This window comes from Xiphophorus couchianus, chromosome 4 (assembly GCF_001444195.1).
Source record: "Xiphophorus couchianus chromosome 4, X_couchianus-1.0, whole genome shotgun sequence".
Lineage (NCBI taxonomy): Eukaryota > Metazoa > Chordata > Actinopteri > Cyprinodontiformes > Poeciliidae > Xiphophorus > Xiphophorus couchianus.
The window spans coordinates 1,318,691-1,335,141 of NC_040231.1; the positions used below are offsets into that span (position 1 = coordinate 1,318,691).

At 45.6% G+C, this 16,451-nt stretch overlaps 2 protein-coding genes across 4 annotated transcripts; one reads left to right on the top strand and one right to left on the bottom strand.

Moving 5' to 3' along the window:
• Positions 1-1,443: 1,443 nt before the first annotated feature.
• Positions 1,444-12,115, top strand: dis3l (DIS3 like exosome 3'-5' exoribonuclease). 2 transcript variants are annotated; one of them, XM_028015939.1, is made up of 19 exons: positions 1,444-1,664; positions 3,102-3,252; positions 3,816-3,944; positions 4,431-4,566; positions 4,635-4,802; positions 4,873-4,951; positions 5,026-5,205; positions 5,270-5,439; positions 6,158-6,319; positions 6,397-6,647; positions 7,114-7,206; positions 7,275-7,563; positions 8,394-8,629; positions 8,771-8,925; positions 9,016-9,206; positions 9,278-9,423; positions 10,390-10,561; positions 11,554-11,909; positions 11,942-12,115. In XM_028015939.1, exons 1-18 carry the CDS (start codon positions 1,535-1,537, stop codon positions 11,863-11,865), a joined length of 3,150 nt encoding a protein of 1,049 aa, XP_027871740.1. In that variant the 5' UTR covers positions 1,444-1,534; the 3' UTR covers positions 11,866-11,909; positions 11,942-12,115. The 2 variants fall into 2 exon arrangements, with proteins under 2 accessions (XP_027871740.1, XP_027871741.1); XM_028015940.1 differs by lacking the exons at positions 1,444-1,664; positions 3,102-3,252 and adding an exon at positions 3,260-3,677.
• tipin (timeless interacting protein) lies at positions 12,056-16,240 on the bottom strand. Of its 2 annotated transcripts, XM_028015965.1 has the most exons (8): positions 16,113-16,239; positions 14,812-14,947; positions 14,647-14,737; positions 14,497-14,572; positions 13,722-13,844; positions 13,586-13,649; positions 12,611-12,805; positions 12,056-12,517 (listed from the first exon to the last, which is right to left on the bottom strand). In XM_028015965.1, the coding sequence occupies exons 2-8, from the start codon at positions 14,933-14,935 to the stop codon at positions 12,318-12,320; spliced, it is 873 nt and encodes a 290-aa protein (XP_027871766.1). In that variant the 5' UTR covers positions 14,936-14,947; positions 16,113-16,239; the 3' UTR covers positions 12,056-12,317. The 2 variants fall into 2 exon arrangements, with proteins under 2 accessions (XP_027871766.1, XP_027871764.1); XM_028015963.1 differs by having other exon boundaries at positions 12,056-12,805; positions 16,113-16,240.
• Between the last annotated feature and the right edge of the window lie 211 nt (positions 16,241-16,451).

A 16,451-nucleotide genomic window follows, 5' to 3' on the forward strand; every position in this document is an offset into this window, starting at 1 on the left:
ATATAACAAATATATAGAGCCACTGTAGATAGAAAAAATATATATTTTCTGAGATAAATCTCCGAAATGTTCTAGAAAAAACAAGAACATTTCTGAGCTCCAAAAATAAAATAAAAAATTGCAAGTAAAAAATCTGAAATTTTGAGATTAAGCTGAGAAATTTTTCAGAAAAAACTTCGAAAGTTGCCAAAAGTCAAAAATGCTTCACTTTTGAAACTCGAAAATGTCCATATAATGTATTTTTATTTCTTTCCTACTTACGGAAGGTTTCTGTTTATATCGTAGGTTTGTGGTGCCTTTCTATCCTAAAGAAAGATATAAAACTTCAGATATTTCACAAAAAGATTCTAACATTCATGGAAAAACCTCCCATAACCTTATATTAAAGCATAAAGTACGGCGCCCACCGTAAGAAAGGCTTACAGTATTCAATTATGCTGCATAACTGACCAGTACAGTATTGCGAGGGAACGCAAACGTTTTGCGAGGGAACGCAAAAAGTATTGCGAGGGAACGCAAACGTTTTGCGAGGGAACGCAAAAGGTTTTGCGAGGGAACACAAAAGTTTTGCGAGGGAACGCAAAAGAAAAAAAATTCCCCATGTCCCTAGAGGGCTCCGTAACAATGACCCTAATATGTTGTGGGAGACAATTATGGGATTCCAACATGGCGACGCAAATAAATATGGTATTTTGCCTCTTATGAACATAATTTCAAGCTTTACTTTCCACAAACTAACACTACTAACAGTTTAGAGCTGCAGACGCCAGATGTGGCATTGATTTCAGACGCTCTCTTACGTGAGTGCCTTAATAAAATCAACATTTCAATCACATCTTCTGCTGTTGATGCCATTAGCGGCCATTTTGAAACGCGAAGTCGGCCTTGCAAGTCTTAGTAGACGGAATTACTCCCAAAACCTGACTTCGGGGCTCGTGCTAGTTGATTTTTTCTAACTGGGAAATTGGAATTTCAGTTTTGACCAAAACTGGAATACTTCATAAAAAGTTAGCTAATCCAACTTTAGTCAATCATAAACAGCAGTTGCCCTAAATGAGCAACATTGTATTTATTGGGGAAAAAATGCTGCATTCTAGTTACTTCGGAACTCGGAAATGTATTTGACGTCGCACCCAAGGAAACAAAAACAGAAGAGGAAGAAGAGATTTCCAACATGGCGATGGATTTTCTCAACAAATTCGATCAATGGAATCAATTATTAAAATCAAAATATTTTACTTTGGTACATGTATTTTATAAGATATGGCAAACATTCAAAAATAAATTTTTATTTTAGAAATTATTCAAATCTTTCACTTTTTAAAAATTATTTTAATTATGTTTTATTTCTAAAGATCAAGCGGTCAAGTGTTTATCCTCGGAAGACCGACAATCCGGCAGCACATGAACGCAACAGAACGCGTAGAGCGTTATGACGTCATGACGCTCTTCCTGCCTGGAGTCCGCCTGATTCGGACTTGTTTACATGTGAGAGTTCCTGGTTGAGCCGCGGCTCCGCAGCGGAGTCCTCAGGATGATCAAGACCGAGAAGGTTCTGCACCTGAAGAGCAGCCGAGGCCGGAAGGTTCGGGTGGTTCGGGAGCACTACCTGCGGGAGCGGGTCCCCTGCTTCAGCGCGCTGTGCCAGGCGGGCTGCGAGAACGGTGAGGTCCGCGGGAGTACGGCGGCGGTTCGGGAGCTCGGTTCTGCTGAAGGCCCGGGTTCACTATGGCATGTAGGACATCTCTGGTCCGGTCCGGAGGATAAGACCCACAGTCCGGACCGGAACCAAAACTAGACGGACAAAAATTTCAAATTAAATTTCCTGTTTGAATGAAATCAATAAGTAAGTTGATCGATCAGTCAGAAAGTATTGCTGAGTTCTAGATCCACTTAGAGGCATCCATCCATCATCCAACATTCATCCATCCATCCATCCATCCTCCAACATTCATCCATCCAACATCCATCCGTCCAACATCCATCCATCCAACATCCATCCGTCCAACATCCATCCATCCATCATCCAACATTCATCCATCATCATCCAACATTCATCCATCCAACATTCATCCATCCATCATCCAACATTCATCCATCCAACATTCATCCATCCATCCGTCCAACATCCATCCATCCATCATCCAACATTCATCCATCCAACATTCATCCATCCAACATCCATCCATCCATCCATCATCCAACATTCATCCATCCATCATCCAACATTCATCCATCCATCATCCAACATTCATCCATCCAACATTCATCCATTCAACATTCATCCATCCAACATTCATCCATCCATCATCCAACATTCATCCATCCAACATCCATCCATCCATCATCCAACATTCATCCATCCAACATTCATCCATCCATCATCCAACATTCATCCATCCAACATTCATCCATTCAACATTCATCCATCCAACATCCATCCATCCAACATTCATCCATCCATCATCCAACATTCATCCACCCAACATCCATCCATCCAACATCAATCCATCCAACATTCATCCATCCAACATCCAACATTCATCCATCCATCATCCAACATCCATCCATCCAACATCCATCCATCCATCATCCAACATCCATCCATCCATCATCCAACATCCATCCATCCAACATCCATCCGTCCAACATGCATCCGTCCAACATCCACCCATCCATCCAACATTCATCCATCCATCCAACATCTATCCAACATCCATCCAACATTCATCCATCCATCCATCCATCCAGCATTCATTCATCCATCCATCCATCCATTCATCCATCCGTTTTCAGGATCTGTCCAGAGGTTGTTGAATTTCTTCTCTTGGTTTTTTCCATCATAAATGTTGATTTTTATTTTATTTTATCTTTTTTAATTAAAGACTAAACTATGAACCGGACCTCCTGCTGACCCTGAAAACAAACCCACAGAACTAATCAGAAGCTGCAGCTTCACATGTCAGACGAGTCCAGAACCACCAAGTTCAGTTTCCAGAACCAACGATAATTTCGGGCTTTTCTCTGATACACATCAAGTTTTTATTATTTTAAAAGTTTCTCCAGTTTATTTTAAATCTGTGATGTTTTTTCTGACCCAGATGGTAAAGTTCTGCCCGGAGACCTAACCCACTATGTGGTTCCGGACGCCGAGGTGGTACTGAACTACCTGGAGGTTCTGGAGCTGGTGGAGCTGCAGGGGGTCGTGTTCACGCAGACGGCCTGTCAGGCTCTGCACAGCAAGGGCCGTAGGTAGGAGAACCGAACCAGAACCAGAACAAGCCTCCATAACTCCCGCTGACTCAGCAGCCTCGCCTTCTGCGCAGCGCTGCTCCTGGATCACCTTTTCTATCCCTGCAGAACTCTGCAGGAGCGAGCCGGGTCGGCCTCATTAGACCCGGTTCTGCTGACTCAGCTGTGACCCGCAGGAAGCCGTTAATAAGGAACCCTGCCTGACCCGCGCTTCCACTGCGGTTCGGTTCTGGTTTCTGCTGACTTGGTGGAGGGAACACGTTGCATCACTAATGGGCTGTTAGGTGAATGAGCTGCAGGTTCAGCCCAGAACAGCGTGTAGTGGTGACCTTTGACCTCCTCTGGCCCCAGATTCACCCGGAACGTCTCCCTCTGGATCGGCAAATAGAATCTGAGTTCTGAATCCAAGAAATTTTTCCTACAAAGTTGAGTGGAAGGAAAAATGTGTGCCAAATGTCATTTTCCAGGATCCACCAGGGGGAGCTGTAGCTTGTTGATGGAGATTTTTTGGCTAAAATCTGTTATTTCTTTCTGAAACATGCCAGAGTTCTGCTCCTCTGCAGGTTCTACAACCGTCTGAGGAACCTGCTGAAAGACCCGCGGCATGACTGCGTCCTGTTTGCTAACGAATTCCAGGAGTTCTCCTACTGCCCCAGAGAGAAAGGAGAGAGCCAGGAGAAATGGCAGACCAGGTGAGTCCTCCCAGGTGACCCCCAGGTGACCCAAGTAACCTGGGTCAGAGTTCACTGTAAACAAAGTGTAGGATTATAGAATAAAAGGTTTAAATCCAACTTAAAGGGATCCACGATGAGTTAATATAAGCTTCTGCTAATGGTGTTAGCGCTAGCTAATATAGTTAGTTCTACATAATGGCATTAGCTTCAGGTAATGGCAATAGCTCCAGCTATCAGAGCTGGCTCCAGCCAGTGGCGTTAGCTCCTGCTAATGGTGTTAGCTCCTGCTAATAGTGTTAGCACTAGCTAGAGCTAACACTATCTAGGAGTAAGTTCCTGCTCATGGTGCTACCTGGAGCTAATGATGTCATCCCTAGTTGATGACATTTGCTCCTGCTACTATTGTTAGCTTTAGCTAATAGTGTTGTTGTGTATCACTTTAAGATCAGGTCTGTTTGCTGGACCTGTAGATCAGAACCTGTGTGTGTGTGTGTGTGTGTGTAGGTGTGTGTACGCCGCCGCTGTGTGGTACTACAACCACCTGGCTGGGATGATGAACCTGGTGATGATCACTGAGGACTCGGACGCCGTGTCCCAGTTCAGCAGCCTCAACTCCGGAGTCTACGTCATCAGCGTCCAGGTGGGGATGTTCGGTCGCCACAGCAACCACCCAGGTGTGACGCTCATCTTCACATTCTTAATTTTCAGGAGTACCTGCAGAGCTTCTGGCCGGCGCTGCAGGCCGCCCAGGATCTGTACGGATCCGTCCGCCAGGCGCTGCAGGAGAAGGAGGCCGACGGCTCGCAGAGGGAGTTTCCAGAACATTTACCTGCTCAGGTTCTGGAGGCCGGGATCAAGTCCGGACGCTTCGTCCAGGTCTGGACCTGCAGGTATTCTGGTCCAGGATGTGCTGATGGAGCTCCTGATTGGACCGTTTCTCCTGCAGGGAACCCTGAACGTGAGCAAACACCGCGCTCAGAACGAAGCCTTCGTCACCAGCGACGGTTTGTCCTCTAAGAGCCCAGGTGAAGGTCGTTGCTGTCAGGTGAGATCCTCCAGGTGAAGCTCTGAGGTCACTCCTCCTCTCCTCCTGCCTCAGACCTGAGCGCCGGTGTGCTGGTGGCCGGTTCTAAGAGCCGGAACCGGGCCGTGCACGGCGACCTGGTGGCAGTGGAGCTGCTGCCCAGGGTCGAGTGGCGAGGGAAGGTCACGGCTCTGAGCGAAGGGCCGGCGGACGAGCGGAGCGGGGACGACGACGAGATCAAGCCCATGCCGACAGGTGGGGGGAGGGGTTCTGCCGGGCTGTGTGGGTCCATGCAGGTTCTGACCTCTGACCCCGGCAGGTCGCGTCGTGGGGATCCTGCAGAGGAACTGGAGGGACTACGTGGTGACCTTTCCCCCCCGGGACGCGGCGCAGACCCAGAGCCGGGCCGCCCAGCGCGTCCTGGCCGTTCCCTGGGACCGCCGGATCCCCAAGGTCCGGATCAGCACCCAGCAGGCCGACGCGCTGCAGGTCCGATCCGCTTACAGAAGCAGAAAATATCCGCTCGTTATGCCTGTTACCATGGCGACAAAACTTTTTATTCTGGTTTAATTTTGGTGTTAATACCAGATTTGAACCTGGGATCAGTCCTGGATTTATTATTGTTTTTGTTACAATACAATAAAAAATAATAAAATCAGTTTAATCCTGATTTTATTCTGATATTATGAATTTAATTATTGAGTTTAGTTCTGGTTTAGTCGTAGTTAATTTATGGTTTTATTGATGTTTTGTTCCTACGTTTAAATCCAGTTTTAATCCTAGTTGTCGTGTTTTTATTTAGTATTTAATTATTTAATTCTGGTTTTATTCCTACTTTATTCTGATTTAGACCTGGTTTGAGAAGGTTTAGACGTAGCTAATTTATGGTTTTCTTTTTGTTTTCTTTTTTGGTTTTAATCCTAGTTTTATTCTGGATTAAATTAAGATTTAATTCTGGTTTCACTCTTGATATTTAATCCTAATTTAAGCGGAGTGCTGCTGCTCTCCAGCAGGTTCAGCTACATGCCAGACTCTACACACTAAATTAAAGGTCAAAGGTCATGCCAGCCCAGTTAGGAAAAGGAACCGTTAGTGATTAAAGCTGGTGGTGTAACAGGAAAGAAGCTCTGGTGTAAATGTTGGGATTTGGGTTCTGAAATCAGCCGGTTCTGGTCGCTGAAGCCGTCTGGTTCGGTTCCCCCTGCAGGATCACAGGGTGGTGGTTCGGATCGACTCGTGGCCCAGCACGTCGCTCTATCCCAACGGACACAGCGTGCGGGTTCTGGGCCGGGCCGGGGAGCTGGAGACGGAGGTCCAGACGGTCCTGGTGGAGAACTGCATCCACGTGCCGCCGTTCTCCGAAGCCCAGGTGGAGATCGGAACCGGTGGTCAGCTGGTGACCGGGCGCCATCGATCTGAGCGGGATGTTTCCCTGTGGTGTGGCAGCTCAGGGAGATGCCGGTGAATTCCCCGGAGAAACCGTGGGCGGCGGATCCGGCCGAGGCGGCGGCGCGCCGGGACCTGAGGCGGACCCACCTGGTGTTCAGCATCGACCCGCGGGGCTGCGAGGACGTGGACGACACGCTGTCGGTGCGGCGCCTGGCCGGCGGGAAGCTCCTGGAGCTGGGAGTCCACATCGCCGACGTCACGCATTTTGTCAGGGAGGAATCGCTCACCGACCTGGAGGCCCGGTCCAGGTAGGACTCCAGAACCGGCAGGCAGCAGCTAATCTAACAGCGATCATTCGTTCACCAGACAAACTCCTGAAGTTTCTGTTAAAGGTTCAGAAGTTTTTTATTTAAAGAAATTGATTTGGAAAATATTTCTCTTATTTTTTTAACTTATATAAATTATTATCATTTTGATCCTTAAAACACTAAAATGTCCATGTAATTTTATTTATAATCTGTCTAATGATGTTATTACTAAATATTAAATGATTGATAATTTGATCAGTCACTTTTTAACAGATATGTTTTTACTCAGGTAATTTCTTGGTCGGCTACTTTTTAAAATATGTTGAAGTATTGCTGCTCTTACTTTAGTACAGTTTTTGGTTTCTCCTCTGGTTACCGTTTACATCCTTATTGATTATCTTGTATGAATAAATATGGTTAAAACATTCTGTTTTCTGGATGAGTTGTGTTCATGTTTCCCTCTTAGAGCCACCACCTACTACCTGGCGGACCGCCGCTACGACATGCTGCCTGCTGTCCTCAGCGCTGACCTTTGCTCCCTGCTGGGCGGGGTCGACAGGTCGGTTCTCTCTGCTCCTCTGCTCACCACCGTCTCCATCGGTCCCAACGCCGTCCTCTGGTTTCCAGGTACGCCATGAGCGTCGTGTGGGAGCTGGACGCTCAGAGCCTGGCCGTCACCAAGGTGTGGTTCGGCCGGACCCTGATCCGCTCCTCCTACCAGCTGCATTACGAGCTGGCCCAGGCACTGCTGAACGGGGAGGAGGTCCAGGTTCCTGAGCTGGCTCGGCTCGACCCGGAGGAGCGGGACGCCAAGCTGAGCGAGCTCATCCAGACGCTGGAGACGCTGACGCACATCGCCAGACACCTGCGGGCTCAGAGGGACCGAGGAGGAGCGCTGGAGCTGGAGGGAGTGGAGGTACAGACGGACATTTCTGCTGGGTTTATCTCCTGAGATTTCTGATTAATTACATTTCTTATGTATATATATATTTTTTTGAAAAACTCAAAATACACATCTACATGAATCCAACTTGCAACAAACTGATAAAATTATTTGTGATCGCATTATTTTGTTTATTTACTATTGATAGTTCAAGAGATTCAATAATTGTAATACCGAGTGACACCACCGGGTGGCGGTGCATCTGTTGCTCTGTTTTTCCAGTTACAAGCAGTAAAGTCTTAACTTTGTCTAATTACAGGGTGGTAATGTATGAAGTTATTATTAAATAAAAATGTTTACGTATTAATTCGTCCTATGTAAACTACGTTTTGAGAGTAAACTGTTCTGGCTTTGTTTTCTGCTAAGCTAACGCCGAAATGCTAACTGCTACCAGCGAATGAGACCCGATACCTGCTACAGAGGCATAATGCAAAAAATACCGACATATTTATAAGTAAAATATCGTATTACAGTTCACTCAACACAAGTAATAGACTTTTTTATTTCACGGTTTAAATAAGTGAATACAAATTTAATGGCCCAGAAATGTTGGATTCATGTAATGGATATTTAAAGACATAACAGAAACAAAAACAATAAACAGAAAAATATATAAATCAGAAACTGACCTCCATGTTGAAGACCTCTGGTGGAGCATCAATCTCAAATTATTCTGGTTTAAACCCAGTAGAAGGTCAAACGTCATTGAGATCATTTTGAACGTTAATCAGTTTTTTTCTGTAGCAGAAGAAGAAGGATCCGTTTCTGTGGTGGATCACAAGTTGCTCGCTCCTCCTCCACAGGTCCGAGCCCAGCTGGACCAGGACAAGAACATCACGGCGCTGGTTCCTCGCCAGCCCCTGGAGGTCCACGAGACCGTGGCAGAGTGCATGATCTACGCCAACCACTGGGTGGCGCGCAAGATCCAGGAGGCCTTCCCCTACCAGGCCCTGCTGAGGCGTCACCCGCAGCCACGCCAGGAACTGTTCAGCCAGCTGGTGGACACGGCCCGGGCCAGGGGGTTCTCCATCGACACCAGGTGGGTTCTGGTCCGCTCCCCACCCGTCTGCCGGCGCACCACCTGGCCAGAGGTGGAGACCAGCAGCAAGGGAGGAGTTTGATGGAAAAGAACTAATTTTTACAGGATGTCCATAAAACCTGAATTCTGACTCTCCTGCAGGACCAACAAGGCCTTGGCGGACTCTCTGGACCGAGCAGTGGACCCCGAGGACCCGCTGGTGAACAGGCTCTTCAGAATGATGGCCACCCAGGCCATGTCTCAGGCCATGTACTTCTCCACTGGTGCTCAGCCTGAGGACCAGTTCTACCACTACGGTAAACCAGTTCTACCGATACGATAAACCAGTTTTACCGCTATGGTAAACCAGCTCGGCTCTTCCTGATTGCCTCATTTCTGCTCGTCAGGTCTGGCTCTGGACCGCTACACTCACTTCACCTCCCCGATCCGCCGCTACGCCGACATGGTGGTGCACCGCCTGCTGACCGCCGCGCTGCAACTGGAGCGCGGCGGTCAGCAGGGGGCTGAGCCTGGCAAACCGCCGGCCGGCAACAAAGACATGGAGGAGCTGGCAGAGCACATCAACAGCAGGAACCGGGTGAGCGGCTTGTTGGGTCTGGGCGGTTCTGTGCTTCCTGAACATTGTCTGAGTTGTTGTGACGTCGGCAGGCGGCCCAGCGAGCCCAGAACCTTTCCACCGGACTCTTCCAGTGCCTCTTCTTCAAGGAGCGCGACCCGGAGACGGACCCGCGCTGCGTGGCCGACGCCATCATCTACTCCATCAGGGACAACGGCGTGCTGGTCTTCATTCCAGAGTAAGGAACTTTCCTCTATTGGTCTGCTGTTCCAGTGACAGAAGAACATTTCCTCAGCATGATTCTGCCACCGCCATGCTGGACACTTAGTTCAATGTTCTTAGGTTTTAAGCCTCAGGACCTTTTTTTCCTGGTAGCATCACTTCTGTCAAGTTGGGTCCCACCAAATGAAATGGGCTAAATTTTACAGATTTTACTACATTATTCATTCATTTATGTCAGTTCCAAACTAAATATTTAACTTACTAGCTAAATATGTAGTAAGCAAGTTAAATATATAGTTTGAAGCTAATTATATAGATTGCTAGCTAAAAATGTACTTTCAAGCTAACTATTTAGCTAGCAACCTAATTATTCATTTGGCCAGCTACATTTAGTGTTAAGCTGAACATTTAGTTTAAACTCAATGTATAGCTTGCAAGTTAAATATTTGGTGTTTAGCTTAAAAGCTAAACAGCTTGAAACTAAATTTAGCTGCCTTACAAGATATTTATTTTGGAGATAAATATTTAATTTGAGCCAAAATATTAAACTTGCTAGCTAAAACATTTGTTTCAAGTTAGCTAAATATTTAGTATCAAACTAAATGCTTAACTTGCTAACTTTGTATGCAGTTAGCAATCTAAATATACATTTTACTAAATAAATATTTACCTTGCTAAATAAAAATATTTAGTTGCAAGCCAAACATTTAGTTTGAAACTAAGTATGTAACTTGCTTTCAAAATATTTATTCAATTATTTTGCTTCAAGCTAACTAGTTAGCATACCAAGTATTTAGCTTGCTAACTAAACACTTACTTTGAAACTGTGATATTTATGAATGAGTAATACGGTGAAAACTTGACTTTAATAAAACTTGTTTTACTTACACCAGGTTCTAAATAAGTCAAATTATTGTGACTGTGACTTTAAACCGGTTTCCACAGAGGAGCTGTGACTCCAGGTGTGCTGCTGTTTTTACAGGTACGGAGTGAAAGGTCCGGTCTACATGAGGAACAAGGAGGGCCTGGTGGTGACGGCCGGCCCGGACGGTACCTGTGAGTGGCAGAGCGGCTCCGTTCGCCGCCACTCGGACCACTTCACCACCACGTCTGGCTGTGGCAGCGCCACCTTCAGGTTGTTTGACCACATCACGGTGAGCCAACAGAAACACCTTCATCTGGGCACAGAGGCGCTGCGCTGACCCGACAGCAGGGGGTCGTTCCAGGTTTTGGCCCGTTGTTAAATTGCAACACTAAACAAAGTTAAAGCTCTGATGATCCTCGCACCAAAACCTTTTAATAAAAAACTAAAGTGTTTTTCAAAGTTGGCCTGTTTTCATTAAGCAACTTCAGTTTTGAAATGTCAGGTTGTACAAATATATGGTCAATGGAAACGCAGCTCCTGTTGATTATCTCCAGTAGCAGTCAGTCTTGCAGCGACTCTAAAGAGGCCTCTGACTTAACATGCCAACAGCTCAATATCTGACACCATTTGCTGCTAATCTGCCTCATTTGCTTCTGCTGCTCCTCTTTAAATCTCTGTCTGGTTGTTTGGTTAGAAAGCCGAGCAGAGATGTTAGAGTAGGGGATAAGATCAGTTGAACGCCATAATAAATGTAATACTCTGGCTGGGTTCTGTTTTTGGCTTTGAAGTTCATCCAGTTTGTCTGACAGTAGAGCCAGGAATTTATTGTATTTATCATGTTTTAATTAATTATTGTCACAATAAATTCCAATTAATGTTTAAGAAAACACAAAACTGTTCTTGCTGTCAGGATTGATAGTTTAATATTTCCTCCAGTTTGTTCAATAAATGTGAAACCACGGTTACCGTCTGCAGGTCAGAGGTGAAGCTCACGCTGATTAGTGCGTCTGCTGTCCTGAACAAACGTTTCACACATGGGAACCTTTTTCAAGAGCAGATTTGTGTTTGTAGGACTGTAATTGCTGTGACACAATTACCTAAAAAAGATGCAATAGTTATCGTTTCCACAAAATATCACCAGAGATCTCCTGTTGCTCGTTATAATGAGCTACACTGGGACTTGGGGTCAAAGGTCAAGCGTATCTTCAGACTTACTGTGAGGAATAAAATGGGAACATTTTATATTCCAGACGGTCAGAACTCTCTCCGTCCCGTCCCCAGGTCCGGATCTCCGTCCTCTCCACTAACTGCCACGCCGACACGCTGACCCTGCAGGTCATCAGCAACCAGCCGCACCTCGGCGCCGCGCCGCAGCGGCCCGGTTCGCCACGCCGCAGCCAGCTGGTGCAGGAGGTGGTGCGGCTGGCCGGGGAGGCGCAGGAGAAGGCAGCGCGCCGACCCGAACTCTCCAAGGAGGAGCGGGAGTTCCGGCAGAGCAGAACCCCCAACCTGTACTCCCTGCTGGAGGAGATCCGGGAGCTGGCGCTGATGGACCCAGACGCCGCCGCACGGCCCGGCACCGTGACGGCGTAGAGGACGAGCCGCCACAGAGCGACTCGTGAGGTTTAGACCCAACGAGTCGCTCGTTGGGTCTGGACTGCTGGTTTCTGTCCAGAACCGACAGAAACCAGCAGATGAAATGTGGGAAATGTTTTGGTAGAAATGTTCTGGTTCTGGAGGGAAAATGATTCACCATCAGAACATGAACTCTGACCCAGTTTCATTAAAATCAACTGTTTATTATTATTGGACATTTTTATATTAAAATAACTTGAACACAGAACCGGCCCTTTTTGGTTGTTTTCTAGTAAAACAGAACCTGTTACAGTCCCTCTGCCATGGACCAGAACCAGACCAGAACACAAACATCCAGGTTTAAACTAAAATGGCAGACCTTTTTCAGGCTCCAGCTCAGGAACCAGGAAGGTTCTGTAGTTTGGTTCTGGTAGAAGATTCTGCTGCAGAGATCCAGTTTTTGACACACCTCAGGGTTGGGAGCTTGGACCTTTTTCTTTCTCATCCTCAGCAGGAAGTTCTGCTGGAGGGTCGGGTTCAGAAACCTCAGGTGGAGGAGTCTTTGTGCTGCCGGACGGATCCGGGTCCAGATGTTCTCCTGGCTTCTGGTTCTGCTCAGTAGACCCGTTGAGATCTGCTGTGAGGTCAATTCCTGTGTCAGTCTGGGGCTCTGAAGGATTTGAGGAAACAGAAAAACTTCCTAAGTATTTTTCGGTGGATGGTTCTGAGCACCCTCTAGTGGTTCTGGGTGGAACCGTCTCACCTGTCTGCTGCTGCCGGGCCAGTCGCCTCTCCAGCGCTCGCTGCCGGTTCTGCTCCATCCGCCGGCGCTGCTCCTCGGTCAGGGAGGGAGGAGCAGGGACCGGGGTGGAGTGGACCGGACCTCGAGGATCGGTAAAGGAGGCCTGGCTGATGACCGGATCGGGATCCTGGAATCCAGCCGGCGGCTCCTCTGCGCCTGTAAACGAGAGAAATCACCTCAGATCCAGAGTGATGCTAATTAGCTATGATGCTAATTAGCATCATTAGACATGTGAGGAATGAAACAGAGTTCAGTCTTACAACGTTATTTTACTGATGCAAACAAAACTTTAAAATACAGTTAAAAATGTTTGTGAACAAACCATTCCTTCATCATTATGTTACAGATTAACAGATGAACTTATTGGCTGCAAAGTATCATGAGCTCCTGGCGTGATTTTGCAAAATGAAATCAGTTTCTGAATTTAAACATATTTTTGAGCAGCCATTGGTGTTTCCAACAATAAAATTTGGAATAACTTAGAATTATGGTCACATGTTATGTGTTTTAATGTATCTTACATAGAAGACATTATTTTGCCTGGATATATTTTATTGCACACTCTCTCTCATAATTATGATTATTTACTGAGTTTATCAGCAAAGTTTCGGCCCATGAACTACATGTAGTTAAAACTCCAACCACTAGAGGGCATCAGAGGACTTCAAATAGCAACCTTATCATGAGGCAGATGCATCAACCAACATTTGTAATATTTATACATCTCCAGTGAAGGAGGTAGAAGCTAATTAGCTTCACTAGCCCATCAGGGGTTAAAGGTCAAAATTATTTAAAACTGACTGATTTTCATATATAAAACCAGCATTATAAGAAAAGTTTGGACACTTTTTAAATCACATTAGTTACTGAAGGTCCAGTCCGATTCATTCAGCCTCTGCAGCAGCAAGAATCAGACTCAGGTCCAGTCCGTCTCACCTGGTTTGTCCATGAAGTCTTCGTCCGTGAGGGGCATGTCCAGTCGGATCCGTTTGAGGCAGGTCTGCGGCGGAGAGGAGGAACCCGTTAGAACCCGTCCTGCACAGAGGAACTCTCCCTTCCTGCTTCAGCCCACCTGAACCTCCTTCTTGCTGCCGAGCTTCTCCACCCTGTCGATGAAATCTTCAAACTGCAGTTTGGGGAAGAGCCGGTGGGCCCAGTTCTCCATCTTCTGCATGAGCAGCCGCAGGTCCTCCGCCTGGCCAAAGAGCCGGCCGGGTCCAGACGTCCAGCAGGAGCAAACAGGATTCAATTAAACGTGATCAGAAGAAGAACAAAGACTTTTATAGATGAGACATTTTAGATCCAACAAAAACAGCTGGATATGGAGTATTTTAAAGGGGTACTGTTATGTATTTTACAATGATTACATTTTATAGCATAATCAGGTAACTGTTACCTTCAACTGTTATAAAAATTTGACTTTGTTATTTAGTGCCTTGAAATCAGGTCTCTGTCTCTTTAAAAGCTCCTGCTCTTCCTGAAGCTCCGCCTCCAGGAAGTCGTCCCATCATGGCTCCTCTATTAACCCTTTAGCATTTCACCAGCGCTGCTCTGAGCAGCAGCTGCTGTAACGAGCGAAGCAGTTCCACCAGCTGTTTGCTAATTGCTGCTGGCTAGTCTGAAGGAGCTAGGCCTCAAAGGCGGGGCTAAGTCCACCCAGGCGTTTTGCAACTGAATGGTTGCCTTGGAGATTAAAGGATTTCTCAAACATGAAAGAATCGAAGCAACATGATGACGGAAAAACTTTACAACATGATAAACAGATCAAAGTCTGTTTTCCATGATACTGGCCCTTTACAATGTTTATTTTTTAGCTAAATGGTGACTAATCAATCCTTGTTTCTCACCTCGTGACCTTTGCCCTTAAAGAGAGCGTTGGCGAACAAGGTCCGCAGAGCCGGCAATCCTCTGTCTGAAGTGAGCCTGAGAGGAAACGACATCAGTCATGAGCGTCCGGATTAACCACCAGAGGAAAGCGACCTGTTATAATGGAAAACCTGTGGGAGTCCAGCTTTGGCTGCGGCCTCTTCACTCCTTTCCTCTTGGCAGCCGGAACGTCGGCCAGCTTGGACACCTCGCCTTCCTCAGCTGCAGCACAACGACAGGTGGCCGTCACCAGATCGTCACGTTTATCTCCGCTGACATTTAAAACGAACTCTCACCTTCTCCAAACGGGTCGCCCTGCGACTGAGCTGCTCCAGGGGACAGAGGGGGAGGAAGAGGAGGGAAAGCTTCATCCTCCAAGTTGGAGAAGTCGCTCATCCCGTCGTCCTGTTGGTCATTCATGGCGGCTGAATCCTGAGAGAAAACAACCCCCTGCCATCAGCTTTAAGATTTAAACTGCTAAACACTACAGTCGAATATTTACAGTTTTTAATGAGGTTTTTATGTTCAATCACAGTATCAGGAACCATCTGGAATAAATATAACGCAAACAAACTGAGTCGATAATATATCTGATCTGTTGGATGGATGAGATGCTAGAAATACAGTAATGAGAAAGTGATGAAATACGAGGAAAACAGATGAATATGGAGTCACGATATTCAGTAACTAGTTTTCTGTACGCTGTGCAGCTCTAGTTTCTGTTTCATTTGTATAATTTACATATTACATATATTTTAATTCATGTCCTACATATTTAAATATTTCATTATTCATTTATGTTTGATCTTTTTGATTTTATTTTACTTATTTGTGCTTCATTTATTAATTTCAAATATTCTTTTATTATATAACCTCCACAAAACTAGTTTGTTACATTAGTTACTGTACTATTTTATATTTTATGTAATTTAATAATTTTCTTACATTTCATTTATTTTAATTTCTTTTTTATATGCTTTATTTATTTATTATTTCTTCTTTGAAATCTTTAAATTTTTCTTTACCATATATTTCATGATTTTATTCAATATATTTTATTTATTTATCTTTATTATTTTATTTTGTAGTCCAATTTTAAGTGCTTTATTTATTTGAGTATTTTTTAAATTTATTGTGCTGTATTTGTTGCTGCCTCTTTGCCAGGACTCAAGTAACTCCTGGTTTCAACCAGAGTAAACGCACATCTGTTAAACGTGTTTACACTGTAATTCCCTTCCTGCACTGTAGAGGGCGGTAATACACCGCTGGGGAGTCTCCAGAAGAAATAACAATGAAGGCGGTAAACACTAAAAAAACCAACAAAACAAAGAGAGTAACATGTTAACCGGACACAGAACCGATATTTGGGTTAGTTCCGATAACTCGCCTCAATACAGAAGACATGAAGGTGTTAAAAGTCTTCTTTGTTTGGCCGCTGAACCGAACATGACAGTAATTCAGACACAAACTGCGGATAAATGAGCTGAAATAAAAACCAGCGGCGGCCAGAGAAGGCCTGAAACTAATAAAACGTTCGGTCTTGACCCGGAGAAGAGCCTTGAGAGGACTAAAACTGTGAAATGAAACTGTAATGTACCTTTTGATGAGCTGCAGCGCCAGAGAATCAGAGAACCCGCCACTGATGCGCCCTCTTCTTCTGCAGTTGACATGAGAAGCCTGCAGCACTGCTGCCACCCGCTGGATTCATCAGGTTTTACATGCAGGGACAGAAAACGAATCCCAGCAAAAATGAATGAAGTTACCAGGTTCTCCAACTAATTAAAAAATACTACTAGGCTTACGAGGAGTTCATCCTGTCACTGTTTATTATTCTTGGCTTATAGGCTGAATCTGTCCTGTATTTTTGTCCACATCAGGTTGGATTTAATTATTCTGGAACCTGCTGATAAATATTAGGTCATTTTTATTATGTCAA